This window comes from Rattus norvegicus, chromosome 8, assembly GCF_021556685.1.
Source record: "Rattus norvegicus strain SHRSP/BbbUtx chromosome 8, alternate assembly SHRSP_T2T, whole genome shotgun sequence".
Classification (NCBI taxonomy): Eukaryota; Metazoa; Chordata; class Mammalia; order Rodentia; family Muridae; genus Rattus; species Rattus norvegicus.
In genome coordinates, this window is record NC_141541.1 from 74,195,030 (window position 1) to 74,220,095 (window position 25,066).

Sequence of the window (25,066 nt, forward strand, 5' to 3'; positions counted from 1 at the left end):
TAAGTTCTTAGGTTTATTATAGTTCTTAATATATGATTTTTGTTTTTAGCTGAACTGAGTTATAGTAGTTCTGTTTGTAGTTTAATTGCTCTGTATAGTTTTTGTGTTTAGTTTTTGAGACAGCATCTTTTGTCACCCACACTGGCTTTAAACTTTTGGTGTATCAAGACTGGCCTTGTTCTACTGATACTTCTATCTCCACCCCCAAGTACTGGGATTGCATGTGTGCACTACCTTGCCTGGCTTAGAATTGGGGTTTCTTAACTAACTTTTGATGCAAGTATAAAGGTTCAAATAAATGTGTTCACTATAATGTGTGGCATTCATTAAATAATAAGTGAGAGATGATTTATTCAGTAGGAAAATAGACACCTATTAACGGCATTATGTAAATCCTCTCCTCTCCTTTTCTGATAAGAATAAAAGAATGCACACAATACGATAATAGAAGTGTATGGTTTGTCCTTTTCTGTTTTCCTTGGAAGCCCTAAAAAAAAAGAGCCAGGCTATGATGGCACACTGTTCTAGCACTTGGGAGGCAAAGGCAAGCGACTCTCCAAGTTGAGGCTAGCATGGTCTACAGAGTAAATTTCTGAACAGCCCTGGCTACACAGAAACCCTGTCTTGAAAGCCAAAATATAATATAAAGTAAAATAAAACAAAACAAAACAAAACAAAATGTTTAAATTGAGCATGGGCCCTAGCCTATGCTAGGCAAGCATCCTTCTATCAATCCATATCCTCAGCCCAGTAGTCCTCCTCCCCCTTCTTAAAGGTTAAAATAAAACTTAATACTCACTTTGTATGTTCTATTCAATCTGGTTGTTTTTACGTTATCTACTAGTAACTGTTAAAATAAGCCATTCAAAATAAGCGATAATAATCTGAAGGTCTAGGCATTAGTTGAATGTAAGTATGGGCTGTACATTCTGTTTGTGTCCTGAAACAATGTGTACTATAGAGAAAGAAAACGGAAAGAAAATGCCTCTGCCAGTTTCTGACATACACATGCCTTCAACAATTAAAATAGATCTATATAAATAAAACATTTTCAGTTTTACTTTGCTTTTTTTTTTTCTCCATTTCTATTTGTTTTGGATAAAAGACAACTGGAGAATATTGGGTACATTTGGAAATGAACAGAAATAAGAATTTGTTCTATTGTTCATGTAGGCAATTGATTTTATTAATGATTAATATTGTGGAAGATCTAATGTCATTTTATAATTTTAACACAAAAACAAACAGCAAATGTAATACTGTAAAGATTGCTTTGGCTAATGTTGTACTAGAAGCATATATCCTTGGATTGGGTTAGGTCTTGTGTGTCCATTGGCATCTTGCAGCTTTGTACCTGTGATTGTATGGCTAGGGAATTAGAAGTGGAAGCCTTTGTAGGAAGGTTATGTAGTCTAGAAACCTTTGCTGTTAATTAACAGTGATAACTGTTGTAGCCTGGTAGTTGTCTGGGCATCACACCTTTAGTTCCAGCACTGGGAGGCAGAGGCAGGTGGATCTCGCCTGCCTGAAAATGGAGTGAGAATACTTTCTTTTTTAAAGAGTACTAACAGTTGTTACACTAATGGTCCAAGCAGAAGATTCCTATCACCTGAGACTCTCCTACCAACAAGTGAGAGATTAATTCTGCAGAGGTAGCTTTGGTGTCCTAACTCCAGCCTGACACTGTCAACCTTGAAGCTGAGTCAAATCCTTAAAACTGTCTTTTCCCACAGTTGAGGTTCTCCTTCTAAGCCTCTGGCTGTTTTGCTTTTGGGTTTGACCAAGTGGTCCTAAGTAGCTCTCTTGTGCCTCACTTCTGGGTTTTATTGTTTTGCATAACTCACAGAACTCATGGAAACACAATTTATGATTTGCTAGTTTTCAAGGATGTTACAAAAGTCACAGATGAAGAGGTGCATAGGCATCGGGTACAGGGTTTCCACCTCAGTGTCTAGAGGACCTGTCGTTTTGGGTTGTTATGGAGACTGTATTGCATAGTCATGATTAAAGCATGTAGAAACATGACTGGATAAAAAGGAGTATGATCGGGGTTGGGGATTTAGCTCAGTGGTAGAGCGCTTGCCTAGGAAGCGCAAGGCCCTGGGTTCGGTCCCCAGCTCCGAAAAAAAGAACCAAAAAAAAAAAAAAAAGGAGTATGATCTAATGCCAATAGTGGGAAAACCCAGTGAAGCTTCTTGTTCATAGTCCCTCGGACCTCTCCATGGCTTTTATTCTTTCTGGGTAGAAGACTGTTGTCTTGAAATGTGGTGTGAGGGATGGTGGTCTTATGATCTATTGTCAGACAAATTAGAGCTGAGCATTTCTTTACTGTCATTTTCAAAGCTGGGGAGATAAAAGTATATTTTGCTTGATGCGACTTACCTTGTGGGGGGAAAGAAATTGTAGTTTCTATGATCTGCCTTGAGGAGAAAAGGAGATGAAAGAGAATAAAGGCGAGATAGAGGTCCTGTTCTCTGAGGCTTAGTCTGGTCACTTAGGAAGAAACCATGGCTGTGTGTGTAAAGAGCCAGGACCATGGGCAAAATCCAAAATGTATCATAATATCACAAGTACATGCATTATCAAATAGAGCAATAATGTGATCCTTGTCAACGTTTGTGTGAGACTGAAGAATTCTAATGGGGATAAAGGTTAAGATTTTAGTTTTATGGCTTTATTTTCAATGGGAGTTCTACTCAGAATAAAAATAATTCTTTTTGGGGCTGGGGATTTAGCTCAGTGGTAGAGCGCTTACCTAGGAAGCGCAAGGCCCTGGGTTCGGTCCCCAGCTCCGAAAAAAAGAACCAAAAAAAAAAAATAATTCTTTTTTAAAATTCAGCACATAAGTCTTTGCTTCTCCTCCCCTCCATTTCCTCTCCCTTCCCCTCTTTTTCCTGTCCCCTCCTCTCACCTTCCCTTGCCCTCTTCCCTCCCCTTGCCCTTACCTTCTTCTTCCCCCCACTTTCCTTCCCCTTCCCTTTTGTTTCTTTCCCTTCCCCTCCTCCTCCTCTCCCCTCTTCTCCTCTCATCTCCTCTCCCTCTCCTCTCATCTCCTCTCCCTCTCCTCTCATCTCCTCTCCCTCTCCTCTCCCCACCCCGTCTCCTCTCCTCTCCTCTCCTCTCTTTCCCCCTCTCCTCTCCTCTCCTCTCCTCTCTTCTCCTCTCCTCTCTTCTCTTCTTTTTTTCTTTCAACAGGGTATCTGTCGTAGGAATCACTCTGTAGAATCGCCTGCCTTTGCCTCCCAAGTGCTAAGATTCAAGGCATGTACCACCACTCTTCCTGTGTCTCTTTCAAAGCAGAGTTGGACTTTTATGAAATATAATAACTGCTTAAGCATAAGGGTTAAGAGAGGCACTTAGAATCAACACCAGAAGGCACTAGGTGTGGGCTTCTGAGAGACTGCTGCAGTTTGTGCGTTCAGATTGCATGATTGCTGCCACTGCTTGGTTAATAGTGAGTAGAAGGAGGAGAAACATTGAGTAGCCTCATTTCCAATAAGTTCTGGACAAATTGTACAAGGACAGCTTTGAATTAAATTTTCTACAGTTTATTTAACTTAGCATTAGCACTTTCTGCTGAATACCCTGATACACAATCAATTAAGAAAACAACTCAGCGAATATTTTTCTTTTTGGCTAAATGACATCACTAAAAGAAATGTTTCGGGGTTGGGGATTTAGCTCAGCGGTAGAGCGCTTGCATAGCGAGCACAAGGCCCTGGGTTCGGTCCCCAGCTCCGAAAAAAAAGAAAAAAAAAAAAGAAATGTTTCATATTAAATACTTAAGTGTGTTCTCTTAGCGTCCTGATTTGCAGTTTACTTAGATTGTGTTAACTTGTAAGTAATTAATCCAGATGGCTAACATTTTGAAAGCTATAAAACCAAAGCCTATTTCAGGGAGTTCTGAAGATCACTGTACTTACCATTGGATAAGATCCATTCTAATTAGTGACTTTCTCAGTTTGTTTTAAAAATTATGTTTTAACTGTAATTTTCTTGATTTTTATCCAGGTTACAAAATGTCCTCCTATGCATGAGATCTACAGACTATATGTTCTTCAAGAACTGATCAGTGGTTTTCACCTTCTGGAAGAACATTAGAAGCATAAATATGGTGCCAAAACTCCTCATTCTCTGACTGTGGTGATCTGGACCTACTTTTGTGTTGAAGAGAAGTATACACGCTGAGGTCACTCATTGTTCAGAGACTGTCGTGTAGGAACATGGACCATTCTAATAGAGAAAAGGATGATAGACAACGGACAACTAAAACCATGGCACAAAGGAATACACACTGTTCCCGACCATCTGGCACTTCAACATCCTCTGGGGTTCTCATGGTGGGACCCAACTTCAGGGTTGGCAAGAAGATAGGGTGTGGGAACTTCGGAGAGCTCAGATTAGGTAAGAGCTTGCTTATGTCTGTGACTTTTACTAACAACAGTAATGTTCTTTGGTGTGTTTCGAAATAAGCAGGTGATTGGGAACTCTTTCTTAAGTAGGTCTTACTGGCATAAGAAATAGGATTTTGCAAAGGAATCTATAGTTATTATCAGTCACTATGCTATTTTTCAAGGCTTCCCTTTATATGTGATAGGATTTTTAATTGTCTACCAATTTAGTTTGTATTTATTAATATTTAAATTATTATTATTATTATTATTATTATTATTGGTTTTTCAAGAGAGGGTTTCCTTGTGTAGCTCTAGCTGTTTTAGATCTTGCTTTGTAGACTAAGCTGGTCTTGAACTTAGAAATCTGCCTGCTTCTGCCTCTTGAAGATTTATTTATTTTATTTATATATTAGTACACTGTAGTTCTCTTCAGACACTTCAGAAGAGAGCATCCTATTACAGATGGTTGTGAGCCACCATGTGGTTGCTGGGAATTGAACTCGGGACCTCTGGAAGAGCAGTCAGTGTTCTTAACCGCTGAGCCATCTCTCCAGCCCCGCTTCTGCCTCTTGAAATTAAAGGATTTCTTCACCTTGTCCCATTATATTTAATTTTGAGAAACATTTTGTTCTGTAGTCCAGACTGACTTTGAACTCATTATATAGCCACACAGGCCTCAAACTTGTAACTCTTTTTGCCCCAGTCTCCTATGTGCTAGGGTTATAAGTGAGCATCATGTCCAGCTCAAATCTGAATTTGTGAATAAGTGATAAATAATGGCAATTAACGAGCTGGAAGATGTGAGGTTGGGAAGGCAAATTTATATGCTCTTTAATAAGTTATACTATATTAATGAAGAAATGAAATCTGTTTGTTAATTGGTTTTTGAGACAGGGTCTCACCTCTCAGCCCTGGTTGGCCTAGAACTCACTATGTAGACCAGGTTAACCTCAGCCTTCTAGATATCCTCTGCCTCTGCACCCTTCCCTCCTTCCCTAACCTCTCATCAATGCTGGGGATACAGGCATATAACCACCACCCGAAACAGAAAATAGACCTTATAAAATGGAGAAAGACCTTATAAGTGGAGAATGTGAAAAGCTGAATTTTTTTTTTTTAAATCTATGTGCATTTGTCTGTGTGGGTATATTCTGTGTATATGCAGGAGGTCAAAGAGAGGGCATTAGATCCAATGGAGCTAGAGTTACAGGTAGTTGTGAGCCACCTTATATGTGGGTGCTAGCAACTAAACTAGGGTCCTCTGGAAGAGCAGCAGGCACTCCTACTAACTATTGAGCCTTTTCTCCAGCCTCTAAATAATTGTTAAAGCTATGGATTATTATGAAAATTATAATTTAGATCTTGTGAGGGTAGAAGCATAAGATGATTGGGGTGTTTTTGTTTAGTTTTGTTTTTGCTTTTCGACCTCTGATTTTGATGATTATGCAAAGGAAAATGGGAAAAAATATATACCTATGATTACCCTTTTCAATCCTTAGTGAAACATCACTACACTAGCTACATATCTTCAGGTACAGAATCGAATTGGAAGATGTTAAGAATGAATTCATTTTTAATTGTAGAACACTAGCAACCTGGATTGAACCTAAGATAATAAAAAGGCCTTCATATTTAGAGATGTGTTCATGTTCCAATTAGCTAAGCTAGATGCTACTGAGAATAGGTGTGTAATTTCATACTGCATGCTTTCCTAGCAACTACTCAGTTGCTTCAGCATTATTTTTGCAAACATTCATTCATTTAATGGGTTGACTTTGTTTTTCCACCACCATACTGCTTGCATTAGACATGTTATGGAATAAACATCCACAAAATTACCAGTAAGAGGCAGTTTCTAATGCATAAACTTGAGCATTCTCAGAGCCAAAAATGGCTTTATTTCTACAAAGACCAAGAAAACCCTCAACTACTGGAACTAGAAATTTGTTTTCTTGAAGATTTCTATTATAAATTTACATGAAAATGGGAAAATCCATCCAGTCAAAAAGATAAATAGCCAGACTCTTCTTTCAGAGTGCTAGATTTCTGGTGAATCTAGGATAATTTTGGTATTTCTTTTATATTTTATTTTAAAGACTGTCTCCCTGAGCCTGGTGTAGAAGTGCACATCTTTAATCCCAGCACTTGAGAGACAGAGACAGGTGGATCTATGAGTTCAAGTCTAGCCTGGTCTACAGATCAAGTTCCAGGACAGCAGAGCTACACAGAGAAACCTTCTAGAAAAACTGAGGGGCAATGGAGAAACCACTTTCTCTCTAAAGCACAGTCTTTTCTAGACTAAATCCTCTTGCTTCAGCTTCCAGCCTCCTGGGGTCATAGGCTGACACATCTTTTTACTTCCTTTGTAGTTAGAAGAAGGAACCTCCCTTTCTCTCAGCTCTTTTATCTTTCTATTAGCCACACAGTAGGTCGTCTATCTCATGCTTCACTCTGGCTGTAGTATAAGAAGACTGTGTAGAAAACAGAAAGTATAAAGTAAGAAAGGTTACAAATAGTAGGTACGTTTCTGCTTTAGCTCTGCACCTACAGAATTCCTCTATGTGGGCTGTGTGGGTATGTGCACGTTCATGCACACGCAATTCATTCTCTCTCTCTCTCTCCCTCTCTCTCTCTCTCCCTCTCTCTCTCTCTCTCTCTCTCTCTGTTCTTGTTTTTTCCTTCACTGTTTTTGAAACACTGTTTCACTATGTAATCCCTTGTCTCCTTCTTCCAAATGCTAGAATTTTATGTGTGTGCTGCTACTCCTTGCCTTATCAGTACATTTTGATTCTCAACTGTTTCTCAACTGTCAAGTTTAGGGAAGATTACATGACATAGAATCTGGTTTCTGTTTCTAAAGATACTATTGTCTCTTTAAATTATAATACAAAACCAAATTATAATGCAAAACAATAAATATGATAAGTTGTATAGAAACTACATCAGCAAATATAAATGAAGGTTTCAGAAAGGGATTATTTAGTTTTTTTTTATTTATTTATTTACTTTTTATTGGGTATTTTCTTTATTTACATTTCAAATGTTATCCCGTTTCCTGGTTTCTCCTCCGGAAACCCCCATCCCATCACCCCACCACTGCCTACATGAGGGTGTTCCCCAACCCACCCACTCACTCCCTCCCACCTCCACGCTCTGGCACTCCCCTACACTGGGGCATCAAGTTTCACAGGAACAAGGGCTTCTCCTCCCATTGATGCCCGACAAGGCCCATCCTCTGCTACATATGCAGCTGGAACCATGGTTCACTCCATGTGTACTCTTTGGTTGGTGGTTTGGTCCCTGGGAGCTCTGGGGTGTCTGACTGGGTGATATTGTTGTTCTTCCTATGGGATTGCAAACCCCCTCAGCTACCTCAGTCCAACTCCTCTATTGGGTACCCTGTTCTCAGTCCAGTAGTTAGCTGTGAGCATCCGCCTTTGTATTTGTCATGTTCTGGCAGAGCCTCTCAGGAGACAGCTATATCAGGCTCCTGTCAGCATGCACTTCTTGGTATCCCCAATAGTTACTGGTTTGGTGACTGCATGTTGGGTGGATCCCCATGTGTGGCAGTCTCTGGATGGCCTTTTCTTCAATCTCTGCTCCACACTTTGTCTCCATATTTCCTCCTGTGAGTATTTTGTTCCCCCTTCTAAGAAGTACTGATGTATCCACACGTTTGTCTTTCTTCTTTTTGAGCTTCATTTGGTCTGTAAATTGTATTTTGGGTATTCTGAGCTTTTGGGCTAATACCCACTTATCAGTGAGTGCATATCATGTGTGTTCTTTTCTAATTGGGTTACCTCACTCAGGATGATGTTTTCTAGTTCCATTTGCCTAAGAATTTCATGAAGTTTTTGATAGCTGAGTAGTACTCCGTTGTGTAGATTATATATCACATTTTCTCTGTTGAAGGACATCTGGGTTGTTTCCAGCTTCTGGCTATTATAAATAAGACTGCTGTGAACATAGTGGAACATGTATCTTTGTTCTATGTTGGAGCATCTTTTGGGTATATGCCCAGGGTTGGTATAGCTGGGTCCTCAGATAGTACTATGTCCAGTTTTCTGAGGAATCACCAGACTGATTCCAGAGTGGTTGTACCAGTTTGCAGTCCTACCAGCAATGGAGGAGTGTTCCTCCTTCTCCACATCCTCACCAGCATCTGCTGTCACCTGAATTTTTGATCTTAGCCATTCTGATTGGTGTGAGATAAAATCTCAGGGTTGTTTTGATTTGCATTTCCCTTATGACTAAGGATGTTGAACATTTCTTTAGGTACTTCTCAGCCTTTCAATAATCCTCAGCCGTGAATTCTTTGTTTAGCTCTGAACCCCATTTTAATGGGGTTATTTGATTCTCTAGAGTCTAACTTCTTGAGTTCTTTGAATATTTTGGATATTAGCCCTCTATCAGATGTAGGATTTTACCAATCCTACATCTCAATCTGTTGGTTGCCATTTTGTCCTATTCAGTGTTCTTTGCCTTACAGAAGCTTTGCAATTTTATGAGGTCCCATTGGTCGATTCTTGACCTTAGAGCATAAGCCATTGGTGTTCTGTCCAGGAAATTTTTCCCTGTGCCCATGTATTCAAGGCACTTCCCCACTTTCTGTTCTATTAGTTTGAGTGTATCTGGTTTGATGTGGAGGTCCTTGATCCACTTGGACATGAGCTTTGCACAAGGCGATAAGAATGGATCAATTTGTGTTCTTCTACATGCTGACCTCCAGTTGAATCAGCACCTTTTGTTGAAAATACTATCTTTTTTCCATTGGATGGTTTTAGCTCCTTTGTCAAAGATCAAATAACTATAGGTGTGTGGGTTCATTTCTGGGTCTTCAATTCTATTCCACTGATTTACCTGCCTTCTTTGTACAAATACCATACAGTTTTTATCATGATTGCTCTGTAATACAGCTTGAGGTCAGAGATGGTGATTCCCCCAGAAGTTATTTTATTGTTGAGTATAGTTTTTGCTATTCTGGGTTTTTTGTTATTCCAAATGAATTTGCAAATTGCTCTTTCTAAGTCTTTGAAGAATTGAATTGGAATTTTGATGGGGGTTGCATTAAATCTGTAACTCTTTTCATTGTGTATGATATATAATGTATACTAAAAAAACATGGTTGGCTAGGGGCCAGGAGAGATGGCTTAGAACAGCTTTCAAGAGGTACCAGGTTTGATTTCATTCAAATGGCAGTTTGCAAGTATCTGTAACTCCAGTTCCAAGAAGATCTAACCTTCTTCTGCTCTCTGCAAACACTAAACATGTGGTACATGGCCATACATGCAGGCAAAACGCCCATAAACATTGGATGGATGGATGGATGGATGGATGGATGGATGGATGGATGGATGGATAGATAGATAGATAGGCAGGCCTAAGCCCCCTCTCCAGGCCCTCCACCAACAGTTTTTTTTTTTTTTTAACAAAAAGATTAAATGAATCAGCCAAGTTATCATTTGACTTTTGGCAGTAACAAAAGAGGTTAATTCAAACTTCAGGACTGGCAGGAATTGGTCACTTGTTCTTGGAGAGGAAAGAGTCAATATTTACTGGCTTAAGGAGACCTGGTGAATGAAGAAGGCTTTAATGAGGTTAGTAATGAAGGACTAGGTGAGTGATAGGATAAATGTGTAAGACAGTTCGTGACTATATTAACTTTGACAAGTGTGTACCACAAACATAGTCCCTTAATTTCTATGTACATGTGTTTCAATTATTCAAAACATATACAGGAATTAAGAAATCCCCATGGCCCTAGCAAGTGCAAGGGCCTGGGTTCGGTCCCCAGCTCCCAAAAAAAGAAAAAAAGAAAAAAAAAAAAAGAAATCCCCATGGCTTCTCTGGCAGTGGTGGGGTACACATTTTATCCCAGCTCCCAGGAGGCAGAGGCAGGCAGTTCTCTGTTCGTTCTAGGCAAGCCTAGTCTACAGAACTGGTTCCAAGACAGCCAGAGCTACATAAAGAAACTCTGGCTCAAAAAACAAACAAACAAACAAACAAAAAACCCAACAACAACAAAAAGGAAGGAAGGAAGGAAGGAAGGAAGGAAGGAAGGAAGGAAGGAAGGAAGGAGTGAGTCACCATGGTGGTTGGTGTGATAGCTAAGGTTAGGAGTATCTACTGCTCTTGCAAAGGATCCAGGTTTGGTTCCCAGGACCAACACTGGTGGTTCCTAACTTCCTGTAACTCTAGTTCCAGGGAAGTCAATTCCCTTTGGCTTCCTTAGGCATATGCACACCTGTGGTAAAGTCACACATGTGCACACACATATACTTACACACAATCTAGACTAATATGTGGAAATGGCTCAGCTATAATAGCAGTTCCTCAGTTTCTCCCCTCTATGCTGGTATTTTGTTTGGGCCGATCTTGTACATCCAGTCATAGTTGCTGGAATTTTTTTTCTTTTTTTTTTTGGAGCTGGGGACTGAACCCAGGGCCTTGCGCTTGCTAGGCAAGCGCTCTACCACTGAGCTAAATCTCCAACCCCTGTTGGTGGAATTTTATATTTACAATTTGTATTTAGAGCTACCTTGTCATATTGGGCAAGTATTGCAGACATTTACCTTTGGCTCCTAGGATTTTTCTGTCCCCTTTTCTGTGATGATCTCTTAACCTTGAGAGGAGGTATAGTATGAATGTTTGATTTAGGTTTGAATGCTCCACTGTGTATTCTGCAGTCTGACCAGTTGTGGTGTCTATATTCATTGCATCTATTAAAAACAGAAACTTCACTGATGATGTTTGAGAAATGCACAAATTTGTAGATAAGAACTTAGGAAGCAGTCCATTTAGAATAGTATTAGGTTCTCTCTTACAGCGTGTGACCTAGTCAGCCCTCAGTTTTAGCCCTAGTTAACAGTACCAGGCAGGCATGAGTCCTATCTTGTGAGCAGGTTTTAAATCCATCAGGGAGGTGGTGGTTCCTCCCATAATGTCTGAGCCACTGTTACACTGGTGAATACATCTTTCCAGGACAGTCATGACTGTAGCTCATAGGCTTCACAGCTGGATAAGCTGCTTATTACTTTTCCTCCCTAGTAGTGTGCATAGATGGGAGGGTAAGACCAAGGAGGTAGGAAACAGATAGATAGCTAATACTAAACACAATTGATAAAGCTATATGGAAACTTTCTACTGTACAAGCTTTTACACATACAGACAACACACACATATACACACATACACGGGCATACTTGTATGGTATTTAATGGTATTACCCTGTAGACAATGTCTGTCTCTCCTGGACACCATAGATTATCACATTTTTTTTAAAGTTGCTTTTTTTTTTTTTTAAACTATGTATACAGTGTTCTGCCTGCATGGGTGCCTGCAAGCCAGAAGAGGGCACAAGATCTCATATAGATGGTAAACCACCTTTTGGTTGCTGGGAATTGAACTCAGGACCTCTGGAAGAGCAGCCCATGCTCTTCTGAGCCGTCTCTCCAGTCCATAGACTATCAATTTTTAAAATACCCCATGCCAGGTATGCGTTACCTCTTTTTGAGTCAGTGGGACTCCATTTTTGGGTCAGTGAGACTCCATTTACCAGCTCCCCTCACTCCAGTTACCAGGTATTGCCATTGTTCTTGGTTACACTTTAGCATGTGATAATTAGACCACATTGTTGAGGACTGGAGAAATGGTTCAGCAGTTAAAAACACATACTGTTATTGCAGAGAACCTGGGTTTGATTCCTAGCACCCATATAATGGCTTACAACCATCCATAACTCCAGTTTCAGCGGATCTGATACCCTCTTCAGCCCTTCAAGAGTATCAGACATGCATGTGGTACATAAACATGAGGAAAATACTCATCTATGTATGTTTAAAAAGATAGACCCTGAGACCCTATTGCTTTAAGACAGGATTTCTCTTTGTGAAGACCTAGCTGTCCTAGAAATCTCTCTGTAGATCAAGCCAGTGTCCTATTTACAGAGATTTGCCTGCCTCTGCTTCTAGAGTGCTGTGATTAAAGGTGGGAGCCACTCCTGCCACCTCCACCACTACCACAACCATGTTATCAAAGATTATTTCTATAGGCTTTTATTTGTATATTAATTAATTTGTAATTAAGTAATTAATATTGTTTCATTAGATAGGGTAGATTTGAAGGTTTAGGAAAGAGAGTATCAATTGTGATGGTTGGTATTAAATTGTCAGTTTGACAGAAGTTAGAATCACTTAAGATATGAGCTTCTGGTAGTGTCTGTAGGGGACTCTCTCGATAATATTAGTTGAGGTAAGAAGATTTCCTATTGGTGAATGTCTTCATCCTCTAAGCAAGGGATCCTGGATTGTTTTAAGAGTGGAGAAAGTGAGCTAGAAACTAGTATACGTGCACTTCTTTTATTTCTTTCTGTTTGTTTGTTTGTTTGTTTGTTTGTTTTTTCCTCTCCTGTGTGTCTTCATTGGTCAGAGTAGTTTCTCTTTCCATCATGTAGGATCCAGGGATTAACTCAGATTGCATTGGCAAGTGCCTTACTCTCCACACAGTCTTGAAGACTTGTTTTTTCTTGACTGCAGATGCAAGTAACTAGCTTCTTGCTGCTGTCATTTCCCTCTGTGATGGATTGTAACCTGGAACTGTGAGGTAAATAAACAATTCTCCCTTAAATTACTTTTGTCAAGAGATTTTATCATAACAACAGGAAAAGAAACTAAGATTAATATATCCATATCCCTTGATAGTCATTGGGAGTGTTTTGAAGACATATTATTTAATGAAATATTTTTCGACAAGTAGTAGGGAAAAAATGAAATAGCCATATTCAAAGCCTAAACATGAATTCTTATATAGAAAAATTAACACAGTTGATTAAAGGACTAAATGCAAAGCCAGAATTTAAACTCTTAGACTACCTAAAGATAAAGCTAGGCATAAAACGGTGTACACTTTTAATTCCATCACTCAGTAGGCAGAAGCAGGTAGCTCTCTGAGTTCCAAGTGTTGCCATGCCTCGCAACAAATAAAAACTTTTTGTGTTACTTAAAAGAATCATCAAGAAAGCAAAGAGCATTATGGCTTGGTTGGTAAAAAGTATTGTTGCTTGAGAGCCATGGTGGAAGAAGAGAACCAATTCCTGAAAGGTATTTTCTGACCTCCACACAACACCATGATATACGTCATCATCGTCATCGTCATCATCATCACCACCACCACTACCACGATTATTAATTATTATTATTAATACCATTATATGTATCATCATCATCACTAGAGGAAGAGGGAGAAGAAGGAGAAGGAGGAGAATGGAATGAAATACTGGCAAATGGAATATCCATTTAAGGGATTTTTAAAAAACATATAAAGAACTCTTTTTAGGTTTTTTTTTTTTTTTCTCGGAGCTAGGGCCCGAACCCAGGGCCTTGCGCTTCCTAGGCAAGCACTCTACCACTGAGCTAAATCCCCAACCCAAGAACTCTTTTTAAACTCAACAATAAATTAGAAGACAACCCAGGGGACTGGAGAGATGGCTCAGTGGTTAAGAGCACTGGCTGCTCTTCCAGAGGTCCTGAGTTCAATTCCAAGCAACTACATGGTGGCTCCCAACCATCTGTAATGGGATCTGATGCTCTCTTCTAGCAAGCAGGTGTACATGCAGATACAGCACTCACACATTAAATAAACAAATAAACAAATCTTCAAAAAAAAAAAAAGGGAGAAGAAGACAAACCAGATTAAAAATTAGCAAAGCTAAGTGTGGCTGGAGAGACTGTGCAGCACTTAAGAACACATACTTCTCTGCGGACCTAGGTTTAGTTTACTGTATTCATTTTAGGTTGCTCACAGCCTCCTGTAACTCCAGATCCAAAGGCTTCAGTGCCTCTAGTGCAAGCATGTCTGTGTGCACACATACATACACATAATTAAAAGTAAATTTCTTACTTTTGATTGAACAGGGGATTTGAATATACTTTAATTCAGAGGTAAAGGAAGATAAGCACATGAAAAGTGTTCAACTTCTTTAGTCATTGAGGAAATACAGATGAAAACTACTTCTTCAAATCTACCAACTCTGGAAAGAATTAGTGTTTGCTGGAAAGACTAGATAGAGATTATATTGGGAAAGTAAAATGGCACAGCCACTTTTGAAGATAAGTCTGGTAGTTCCTTAAGATATGACAAAATACCTGACATAAGGTATTTATGGAGGGAAAGGGGAAGGGAAAAGCAAAAAAGAAAGACTTTCTTTTAGCTCACAGTTTCAGGGGCCAAAGAGCATTAGTATAGGCTTGATGCCTCAACCCCTGGCTGCCCTGCATATGGCATTTGCTAGAGTTGAAGGAGGTAGGAATTATATGTAACCATCCTTGTATGAGAACTTCAGGTGCTCATGTACACTACTTTCCAAGAATATGCCCTCAATAATCTAGTATCGCAAGCCCCACTTCAAAGCTCCTTTGATCTCCACAAATAACCAAACTTCCAGTACATAGACTTTGCAGGGACAGAGTTAATTATATCATAGCATAGACCAGTGGATCTCAACCTGTGCGTCACAACCCCTTTGGCAAGTCTCTGTCTCCAAAATATATTTACATTATGATTCATAACTAACAAATTTATAGTTATAAAGTAGCAACAAAAAATAATTTTATGATCGAATATCACCACAACATGAGAACTGTATTAAAGAGCTGCAGCATTAAAGAAGTTGAGAATCACTGGCATGGATAAACACATTTTTGTATTATTTATCTGGTTAAATGAACGAGCAGGAGCTGGGGTTGTAACTTAATTTGTAGAGTGCTTGCCTTGCATACTCAGGGCCCAAGTTTTGAGGCCCCAACATGGGCATGATTGCACACACCTGTAATCCCAGCACCCCTGAGCTTTTTATTCATATTTGTTTGGTGGTGGTTGTTGTTGTTGTTGTTTTTGTTGTTATTGTTGTTGCTGTTGTTGTTGTTGTTGTTTAGCAAGTTTTCTTTGTGTAGCCCTAGCTGTCCTTGAACTTGCTATGTAGACCAGGCCGATCTCCAACTGAGATCCACCTGCCCCTGTTGCCAGCCTTTTTTTTTTTTTTTTTTTTTTTTTTGAGTGTTTCATTCTTTAGGAAAGTCTTACAAACTAGACTAATCCCTATTCTAAACTTTTTAATCTCAAAATGAAGTAATTGAAACTGATTTTCAATCAGTTTTTTTTTCTTTTTCTTTTTTTTTCGGAGCTGGGGACCGAACCCAGGGCCTTGCGTTTGCTAGGCAAGCGCTCTACCACTGAGCTAAATCCCCAACCCCTTTCAATCAGTTTTTTATAGATAACTTTCTGACCATTAGTTACATGAAAAATATTATAACCACATACATATAAAAAATATATGTCTGAAATAAAAATTTCTCAAAATAATGTCTATTCTTACTAAGTGTTATAAACTATCTTTCTTAAAAATTGTTTTTCTTTAAAGAATGCGTTGGGGCTTAGATATGTTGCTGGGTTATAGAATGATTGATTGCCTATCATGTGTGAGCCCCTGGGTTCATCCCCCAGTGCATCAATCACAGTAAAATGAATGTGCTAAGATGTTTAAAAATAAATCTGTGAAAACCGAGTATACTGGCATATACCTGTCATCATGCCACTTGGGAAGCTGATCCATTAGGATGCACAGTTCCATTCCAATCTGGGATACATAGCAAGTCTTAGAGGACCCTTAGCTACTAAATGAGAGCATGTTTCTAAACAAGTAAAATATTGACAAATATTTTAATGGATTCACTTTATGCCCTACTAATGAAACAAAAGTGTGGGGGAAATAGCATTTTCTGTTGTATTAATAATAAACATGATACATAACACCACCTAAGGTGGGTAATGCTGAAGCTACAATATAGGTTTTATGATATAATTTAAAGTGAAGATTTATCTCAGTTGGCAGAGTGTACATATAAGCTAGATTTTGTAGGCACAGCCTGTAATCTCAGCACTTGGGAGGTAGAGACAGAAGACCAGCCCATCCATCTTTGACAGCATAATGAATTCAGAGCCAGTTTGGGGTCTATGAGACACTATCTCAGAACCTAAGACAAAGACTAGCTGTAGGTCAGCATCAGTGAGGCTCTGGGTTCAATCCCCAGTATTTCCAAAAACAAACATGTAATACTTGGTTTTTTGTTTTTTGGTTTTTTTTGTTAGTGTTTTGGTTTGGTTTTATATGTATGAGTGTTTGGCCTGAATGAGTGTGCCTAGTGCCTGCAAAAGAAGGCATTGAATTTCCCTGGAACCAGCATTATGGATGGCTGTAAGCCATCCTGTTGGTGTTACTGCCAAACCATCTTTCCAGCCCAGTGCTATTATTGATAAGCAAAAATTTTAGATTTATTTTATGAGCGCTCTATCTGCTTATATACCTTTGTGCCAGAAGAGGGCATCAGATCAAATTATAGATGGTTGTGGTTGCTGGGGATTGAACTCAGGACCTCTGGAAGAGCAGTGCTCTTAACTGCTGAGCCATCTCCAGCCCTGAAAAGCAAGTTTTTGAAAATTTGAAATTTGAAAAATTGAAAAATTGGCATATAAATTATCCTTACCATCAACTAATCATTATTTGAGAAATGTTTAACATTGTAATACCAATCTTTCCCTTAATCATCCTGAACAAATAAAGAGACACTCGCTGGCTGGGGCTGGAGGGAGCAGTGGACCAACTGCCCTCTTCATTAAGAAGAATGGTAACTATTCATAAGTATGTAGAAGTATTTACTTATTTCTCCTGCTAATTGCCTTCCTGACTGACTGCCCAGCCGCCCTCCTTTCTCCTCCTTCCCTCCCTCCCTCCTTCCTTTCCATGTCCTTAAAGATTTTAATGTGTGTGTGTGTGTGTGTGTGTGTGTGTGCGTGCGTGTGTGCGTGCATACGCATGGACACATGCCCCCCCCCCCCCCCCCCCCCCGGTAAAGACTAGAAAAGATCCTAAACCGGAGTTAGAGGTAGTTGCAAGCCACTCAACATGGATGCTAAGAACTGAACTTTGGTCCTTGCTGTTCTGCTCTTATTTAATGAGCTATCCAGCTTCTGCATCAATCTCTTCTTACTAGATTTTAAGAAATAAAGTTTAGGTAGCAATTTATACATGCACTGCTTTCACTTTAGGGCAGCTAGAAGGATGATTAAACCCTTTATGTTTCCTTAATTGTGACTCTTAACTAAGAGCTACTGGTTCTTTGAAAATTGCTGTGTCTGATTGAAGCTTTCAGTAAATGTAGCTGGTAGGTAGCTTACTGAAACAGGAAGTCTTCCTTCAGATGTTTTGATGTCAGTGTCATATCCAGGCTGCTTCATTGAAAAACTGAGCTTAGATAAAAGTGCTCCAAAACGTGTAAATACTGCAGTTTTTCTGCCATTACAAAAAGTTGAGCCTGTGGATTTTATGCAATGAATACTAAAGCTTTGAGTATCATGCCAGCTCATGGATAGATTTTCAGTTCATTAAACTGCTTTCCTTTTCTCACAGTTATTGAAACATTTGATACATATTTTTAGTTGAAGTAGTTATTAATTTTAAATAGATAGAATTTTGACCCACAATCTTTGTCATTAAATTCTTCCAGTGCAAAATTTCTGAGTACAGTATATTCACTGAGCATATTGACTGAATGATTGGATTTCTAAATGTCTGAATTTCCTATTGACTTATACAATTTTTTAATTATAAACTTTATTTTGCCTGTTGAGTGTAATATGTACCATTGTGTACATGTGGAGATCAAAGGTTTTCATTGTCTCCTTCCAATAAGTGGACTCTAGGAATCTAACTCAAATCATCAGGCTTGGTGTCAATACCTTTACTGAATGAGATGTCTCACCAGCCCCTGCTCAAGTTCATGATGCCTTTGCCCCCTGGCAAAGGAATTGATTTGAACAGCGCTTGGCCCAGGACAATTATCTATCACCTCCAGTGTTCTATAGCTATTAGATAAGAGAATGACATTTATTCAGTTTTGGTATTCTTAGAAAAAGTAAGCATGCACAAACCAGTTAGCATTTTGCAGTATATCAGCCACCATACCTAATTTTAAGTTTATTATGTTCTCTCAGAAGACATAAGGAACCATCTTTTCTCCCAAATAGGACACCAAGAGGCTCAAGAAACCTCTTTTAAAGGTGGCCAATGATTTTGCTGGGACTATTTACAACAGCATGGATAAATAGAAATTAGCCACATCGCCTGAAGGTCCCAGTTCTGGAGAGCTGCATCACTGTAGTCTTAACTCCTAGTCAGCCTTCTGTCTTTAATGTACTCTCCCACTCTGTTCCCTCAGAGCTGAGGGGAGTGAGGAGAGGGGTCGTGACTGGAATCTCGAGAATATTCACTCTACCTTTCTTCCACCAGAGAATGTTAGCAGCCCTCTTACTATTGCCATGTGTGTAGCTGTCACTGTATTGCTTACTTTTCCTGTTGAGATGACTGGAGACAAGGTATTCTGTAGGTCATAAGAGTCATTCTTCATGATGGCAGATGGTCTTGTCATGTCTGCAGAAAAGAGCTTTACTTCAACACTTAGAAGCTAAGAAGCAATTCATAATCTATCACTTTCTAGTTTAGAGAGAACTGAAGGAACACACACTGATTCCTCTCCTCTCTCTCTCCCACCTCTCCCTCTCCCTCTCTCCCTTTCTCCCTACCCCCCTCCTCCCCCCTTCCCCTACCCCCACTCCTTCCTCACTCTTTGTCCTTCAATATAGGATCTCAAGTAGCCCTTAAACTCAAGAACCTGTTGTCTTTACTCTTTGTGTGCTAGATTAAAGGGGTGGGCTACCACACTTGGCATAAGGACATAACTTTGGCCCTTATTTTCTTATCTCCTATTAAATGTAAACTCTTCAAAATATCTGAGATATAAATTTTATTTGTTTTACTCTTTTTAGAGGGGCTATTACCTCATACTTAAAATAATAATGAAAATTAGATTTATTTAGTACTTTTTAGTTTCCAAAGGACTTTCACATGCTCTATCTCATAATCCTTATAACTCTTCTATGCTAGAAATGTGGTTCTTTAAATAAATGTTCTTCTATGAAAATGTCTTTTTTTCCCCCCTAGTTATAATATAGGGCCAAAATAATACTTTTAAAATATCACTTGATTTTCTCTTAGCATAAGATTATTGGTGATTCTCAGCAAGCAGAAGAATGAAATAAAAACTTATCCATATATTAGTTTCTCATAAAGAGCATACAAGACTGGAGGTTTATCTAGTTGATGGTTCCAAATGCTTTAGACCATAATTTCCTGTGTTTGTTGCTATTGGTTGATATAAGGCAGAACATATGACTAAATTTTATAGTGCAGCAGAGCTGTACACCTCATTGGGTCTGGAAGAAAAAAAAAGCCAAGAGGAGGGGAGGAGGGCAAAGGGGGAAGGGAGGGAAGGAGGGAGGAAGAGGAGGGAAGGAGGGAGGGAGAGGAGGGAAGGGAAGGGAGAAGAGAAGAGAATCCAGGAGCTAGATAGACCGTTGAAAACTATGTCCTGGTGACCAACTTTCTTTCTTTAGGCCCCATTTGCTAGTTTTATCACCTATCAATAGTGCCATCAAATTATGAATCCCCCACTGAGTTAACCCATTGATAAGTCAGCCTCTTCTGATCCAATCACCTTCTAGTACTTGGACCCACCAGCTAGGACTAAGCCAGTTTGGTTCATCTTAGCAAACATCTGTTAATATATATCAGGTACTATATTTGTTATTGATGGAGGCACGCGCGCGCGCGCGTGTGTGCACACACACACACACACACTTTTGTCCTCAGGAAACACTGCTTCCCTAAGGTAAAAAGAAATATATGTAACATACCTGACATATACCTGTCATCCAGGTCTTAAGAGGCTGAGGCAGGAAGATTGTTATGAGTGCAAGTCTATCCTGGGCTACATTTTGAGACCCTGTCTTCCAGGTAGGTAGGTAGGTAGGTAGATGGACGGACGGATAGATGGACGGATGGCTGGATGGATGGTAGGTAGGTAGGTAGATAGATAGATAGATAGATAGATTGATTGATTGATTGATTGATTGATTGATTGACCTGCGTTCAATCCCAGCACTAAGGAGGCTAAGGCATGTGGATCTCTGAGTTCAAAGCTACCCTGGTTTACATAGCTTGGCCAAACTGTAAAGGGATCCCATCTTTAAAAAAAAAAAAAAAATGACTGTACAATTTTCTAGAAACTAGGTTTTTATTTGTGTTTTTAAGTTTCTTGAATCTTGTATAAAGCCAATTCCATACCATCCAGGTGAAACCCTATACCCCTTTAAAATTTTGTAAGGAAAAAAATTTTTTCAGGCTGGGGATGGGGATGTAGTTCAGTAGTAGCACAGGTCATGCCTACATGTAGAAGACCCTGAATTCTATCCTCCATACTTGAATACACACACACACACACACACACACACACACACACACACCAGGAAATAGCCGTAAACAATCTGATCATGTGACATGCTAGTAGATGTAGAATTTGATATTCTGTGACTGGACTCAGACAATTGGAGAATATGGTCCATAAGAAGTGATAAGAAACCAGAAAGGATCAATGGAGGCAGCCTGTGGATGGCCTTGGATGGCCTTACTCTGCAGTATGTACACATCAGAGAGCATTGTGATAGATCAGGGCCTCTGTGTACTAAATTGCACAACAAATAAGACATGTTATTCTAGGAACCTTGTTTTTTTAACTTGTAGTTTTAAGGGAAAATAATTATATTAAAATGAGCCCAGAGTATTGTAAAAATTAGGTGTCTTTTAATTTTTTTTAAATGCAAGTGTTCAAAGAATTCAAAGGTATCTTTCTTTGGAGATAGGGGAAGGCCTTACTATATAGCTCTGCTTGGTCTGGAACTGCTGATGTATATCAAACTAGCCTTGAACTCACAGAGACCCCCTGCCCTCTGACTTCCCACTCCTAGAGGTTAAAGGTGTGTGTCACCATGCCCTACCTGGATTTTTTTTTTTTTTAAAGCCAGGCATGGCAGCGTGCTCTTTTTTTTTTTTAATATTTATTCATTTTATTATATATAAGTACACTGTTGCTGTCTTCAGACACACCAGAAGAGGGCATCGGATCTCCTTACAGATGGTTGTGAGCAACCATGTGGTTGCTGGGAATTGAACTCAGGACCTCTGGAAGAGCAGTCGGTGCTCTTAACTGCTGAGCCATCTCTCCAGCCCGGATTTTTTTTTTTTAATATAAGAAGTAACCTTTATTCTTCAGTTACTTGACTTTCTGACTTGAAATTTTTGTACCCAAACATACTTTCCTCTGTTTCCCAGAGTCTTCTATGTACTTGTTCATATTTTTGTCTTAGCATCATCACATTATATAATTTATTGGCTGGGTTTTTAGTCACATACACTGGGCTGCATGAGGAGCTAGGGCTCCTCTACATTGGAGAACTGTGTGTGGCTCGTCTTGGATGGATGGAGCTTATCCATGCTGGGTAGTAAGACATTCAGATGCATTCCTTACTTCTGCTTTCCTACTTTTCTAGTTAATTCTTACGCTGCCTCATACATAATGGTTCTGATTATGTGATCTGGTTATAGATCTGATTATGTGATCACTCTACCTCCAAATCTTCTGTTTTCAACTTTGAGTGGTATAAGGTTTCCCTAGTACAGCTCTAACCTTCTCCAGTTCTTGCTTTACCTACTCCATGGCAGTCTTCATCCTTCCCTGATGTGCACTAAACTTTATGACTGGACCACTTTGACGTCTTCTGCTTTATGCTCGTTTGCTTTTGCAGTTTCCTCTTCCTGAAATGATCTTACCCAGTCTTCAGCTCTTAAAATACTGCTTGCTCTTTGAGAATTTTGTGGAGGAGGGAGGTCAAAGGGAGAAAACTGAATTCCTGAGACTTCCACCCTGACTCTTCTGTCACCTACAGTAATTATTTTCCCTTTTTGTTCACAGTGGTATCCAGGTTTATTCCTTTGCTGAACATGCCTACCACCTTCACTTTAGTCATCTCTTGTTTCCTTCTCTACATCCCTGATCTGTGTTTAATTTTTTTCTAGAGATAGAAGGAGGTTTGAGACAAAAGCTCATGTAGTCCAGGTTGACCTTAAACTCAACATGTATGGAACATGTAGCGAAGGATGACCTTGGATCCCTGGTTTTCCTTCCTCCAACCTTCAAGTTTAAATTTCTATCTTTAAAATTGTAGCATTTCTTCTCAGTTGACTTAATGCCATAATAACTGAGAAATAATAAGGTTCCAGTATGTGGAGGGCATAAAGGAGAGAGGAGGGGGTAGATTTGGTTGGTTTTCTCCTTTTTTAAAACAAAGCAAAACAGTCTCTTATGTAGCTTGCATTTTTAGATTCTCCAGCTGTTTTCTGTCCTAGCCCTGCTGCTCCTCATTACCTCTGTTTAGACTTTCACTTAGCTCTGACTTCCTGTGCTGAGCCCACTTAGAAAATCCACCTTTCCCATGACCTTCTACTCTAACATCACTGAATATATACATTCTCTTTTTCCCTTAGGTAAAAATCTCTACACCAATGAATATGTAGCCATTAAACTGGTGAGTAGAATGTGTGTGTCATGGTCTATGTGTTTGGTGTTTTCATTGCTAATGTCTCCTTACAGGAAGTTATTGTAGGCGTTCACAATAGTGCTGCTATTTTTACTGTACATATGATGTCAGATAGCCATTTTCTCTCTATTAGGATGTTATGATGATAAATCAGTATATACTATGTAATGTCGTATAAATAGTATACTAAATGAAGTACTAGCCAAGATGTGTCAAAAGTTAATTGATTAAAAAATAGCTGAAAGAGCAAGTAATTCTCTGGACTCTCTCATGGTTCCATGGTTCCAACTTGATACCTAATATTGTCACTGTTTTTAGATTTATTTGATGAGGGTGGATGTTTTGACTGTGTGTGTGTATGTGCGCGCACACATGCATGTGTGCATGTCTGGTCTCTATAGAGGCTGGAAGAGGGTGTTCCTGTCCCCTGAAACTGAAGGTAATGGGTGGTTGTGAATTCTGCTGTTGATGCTGAGAATTGAACCTGTGTTATCTGCAAGAGTAACAAGTACTCTCTAAAGCGCTGAGCATTTCTCTGGAGCCTCTTGACACCTATTTTTTTTAAATGTAAGTTATTAATATATTTAATAAGAAAAAGAAATCTGACCATTGATGCTTTAAAGAAGTGCTTCTCAACCTTCCTAATATGTGAGCCTTTAATACAATTCCTCATTTTGTGGTGACCCCGACAATAAAATTATTTTTATTGCTACTTCCTAATTATAATTTTGCTTTCATTATAAATCATAATGTAAATAATTTGGGAATTAGAGGATTGCCAAAGGGGTTGAGACACCCAAGTTTAGAACCACCACTTTAAAAAACTGTCTAGACAGATATAGCTGGCACATGTTTTTCAGCACATGGTTTTTTGTTTGTTTGGTTTTTGGTTGGTTGGTTGGTTTTTGTTTTTCTAGAAAAGATTTCCTTGTATAACAGCCCTGGAACTTGCATTGTAGATCAGGCTACCGTTGAGCTCACAGAGTGCTAGGAATAAAGGCTTGAGCCACCACACCTGGTTTCTGCACATACTTTTAATTTCAGCATTTGAAAGAATGAGGAGTTCAGTGTCATCCTCAGGTACATATTAAGTTTGGGTTTAAGGCAGAAAGTAGATCGCTGTGTGTTAGAGGCCTCCCTAGTCTTCATAGTTGCAGTACAGCCAGGGCTACAAAGTGAGAGCCTTTCTCAAAAACAAAACAAAACAAAAACTGTTAAACTGGTTAAAGTGGTACATTTCTTTATCTTCAAGGATTGGAGGGCAAAGGCAAAAGATCAGGAACTTACTATCTTTGTAAGATGTATAACTAGTTAAAGGGTAGCCTGTGCATTGAGACTCACAAGAAACAAACAAAATTCCCACAAAACATCCTCTCCTGTTCTGATTGATTAGGCAGTCTTCTTATTGTCTTCAGCTTGGCAGTTTATGGGGTTGTTAGGATTCTTTTTTGGAAGAGTTGGTGTTGCCAGGTTCGTTTCTCTACTAAGGAGAGAACAGGTACTGGCATTTAAAACAAGAGGCTTCTCTGAAACTCTTCTGACTCTGTTCCTTTTTTGAGCTGTTTCATGTAACTCTACCTGAGGAGCACAGTGAAATCCTGACCCTCCCCCTCCCTTTTTTTTATTCTTGCTGAGACAGGATCTCACTTTGTAGCCCTGGCTGGCCCAGTTCTCAGTGGGTAGCCTGGTGGCCATAAATGTGTAACAACTCTTGTGCAGAAGCACCTTTAGGACTGGGATTCAGGCAACTCCACTTGCGTTGCTTGTCTTCAACCTACAGTTCTTGGTGGAGAAACTAGAACAGGACTTGCCTTCTAAGGTGGGCGAGTGAGGGGTCAACTGCCGGTTCTTCTGTAGGGGAAGAGTTCTGGACTGTGTTCTCTAATGCGTTTGCCTTTTGACTTTCTGTTTCACACAGACTGCTCTTTAGTTATCTGAGGCCGCTTAACAGGAAAAAAAGAGTCAATATAACACTCAAAGCCAAGAGTGTCCGCGCTTACTCACCCGTAACCCAGCACTAAAGCAGTGCTGTTGTAAGTTTGAGGCCAACCTGGGCTATGTAGTAAGTATAGTGAGACCCAGTTTCAATACACACACACACACACCACCACCACCACCACCACAACAAC

At 39.5% G+C, this 25,066-nt stretch overlaps 1 protein-coding gene across 12 annotated transcripts in view; it reads left to right on the top strand.

Annotated features, from left to right (window-relative positions):
• The window catches only part of Csnk1g1 (casein kinase 1, gamma 1), a 137,178-nt gene that overhangs the window by 41,852 nt on the left and 70,260 nt on the right, over positions 1-25,066 (top strand). For all 12 annotated transcript variants that reach the window (NM_001431619.1, NM_001431621.1, NM_001431618.1 and 9 more), the window contains 2 exon segments: positions 4,012-4,404; positions 22,885-22,925. In NM_001431619.1, the coding sequence (NP_001418548.1) occupies positions 4,224-4,404; positions 22,885-22,925 (222 nt within the window). In that variant the 5' untranslated portion in view covers positions 4,012-4,223.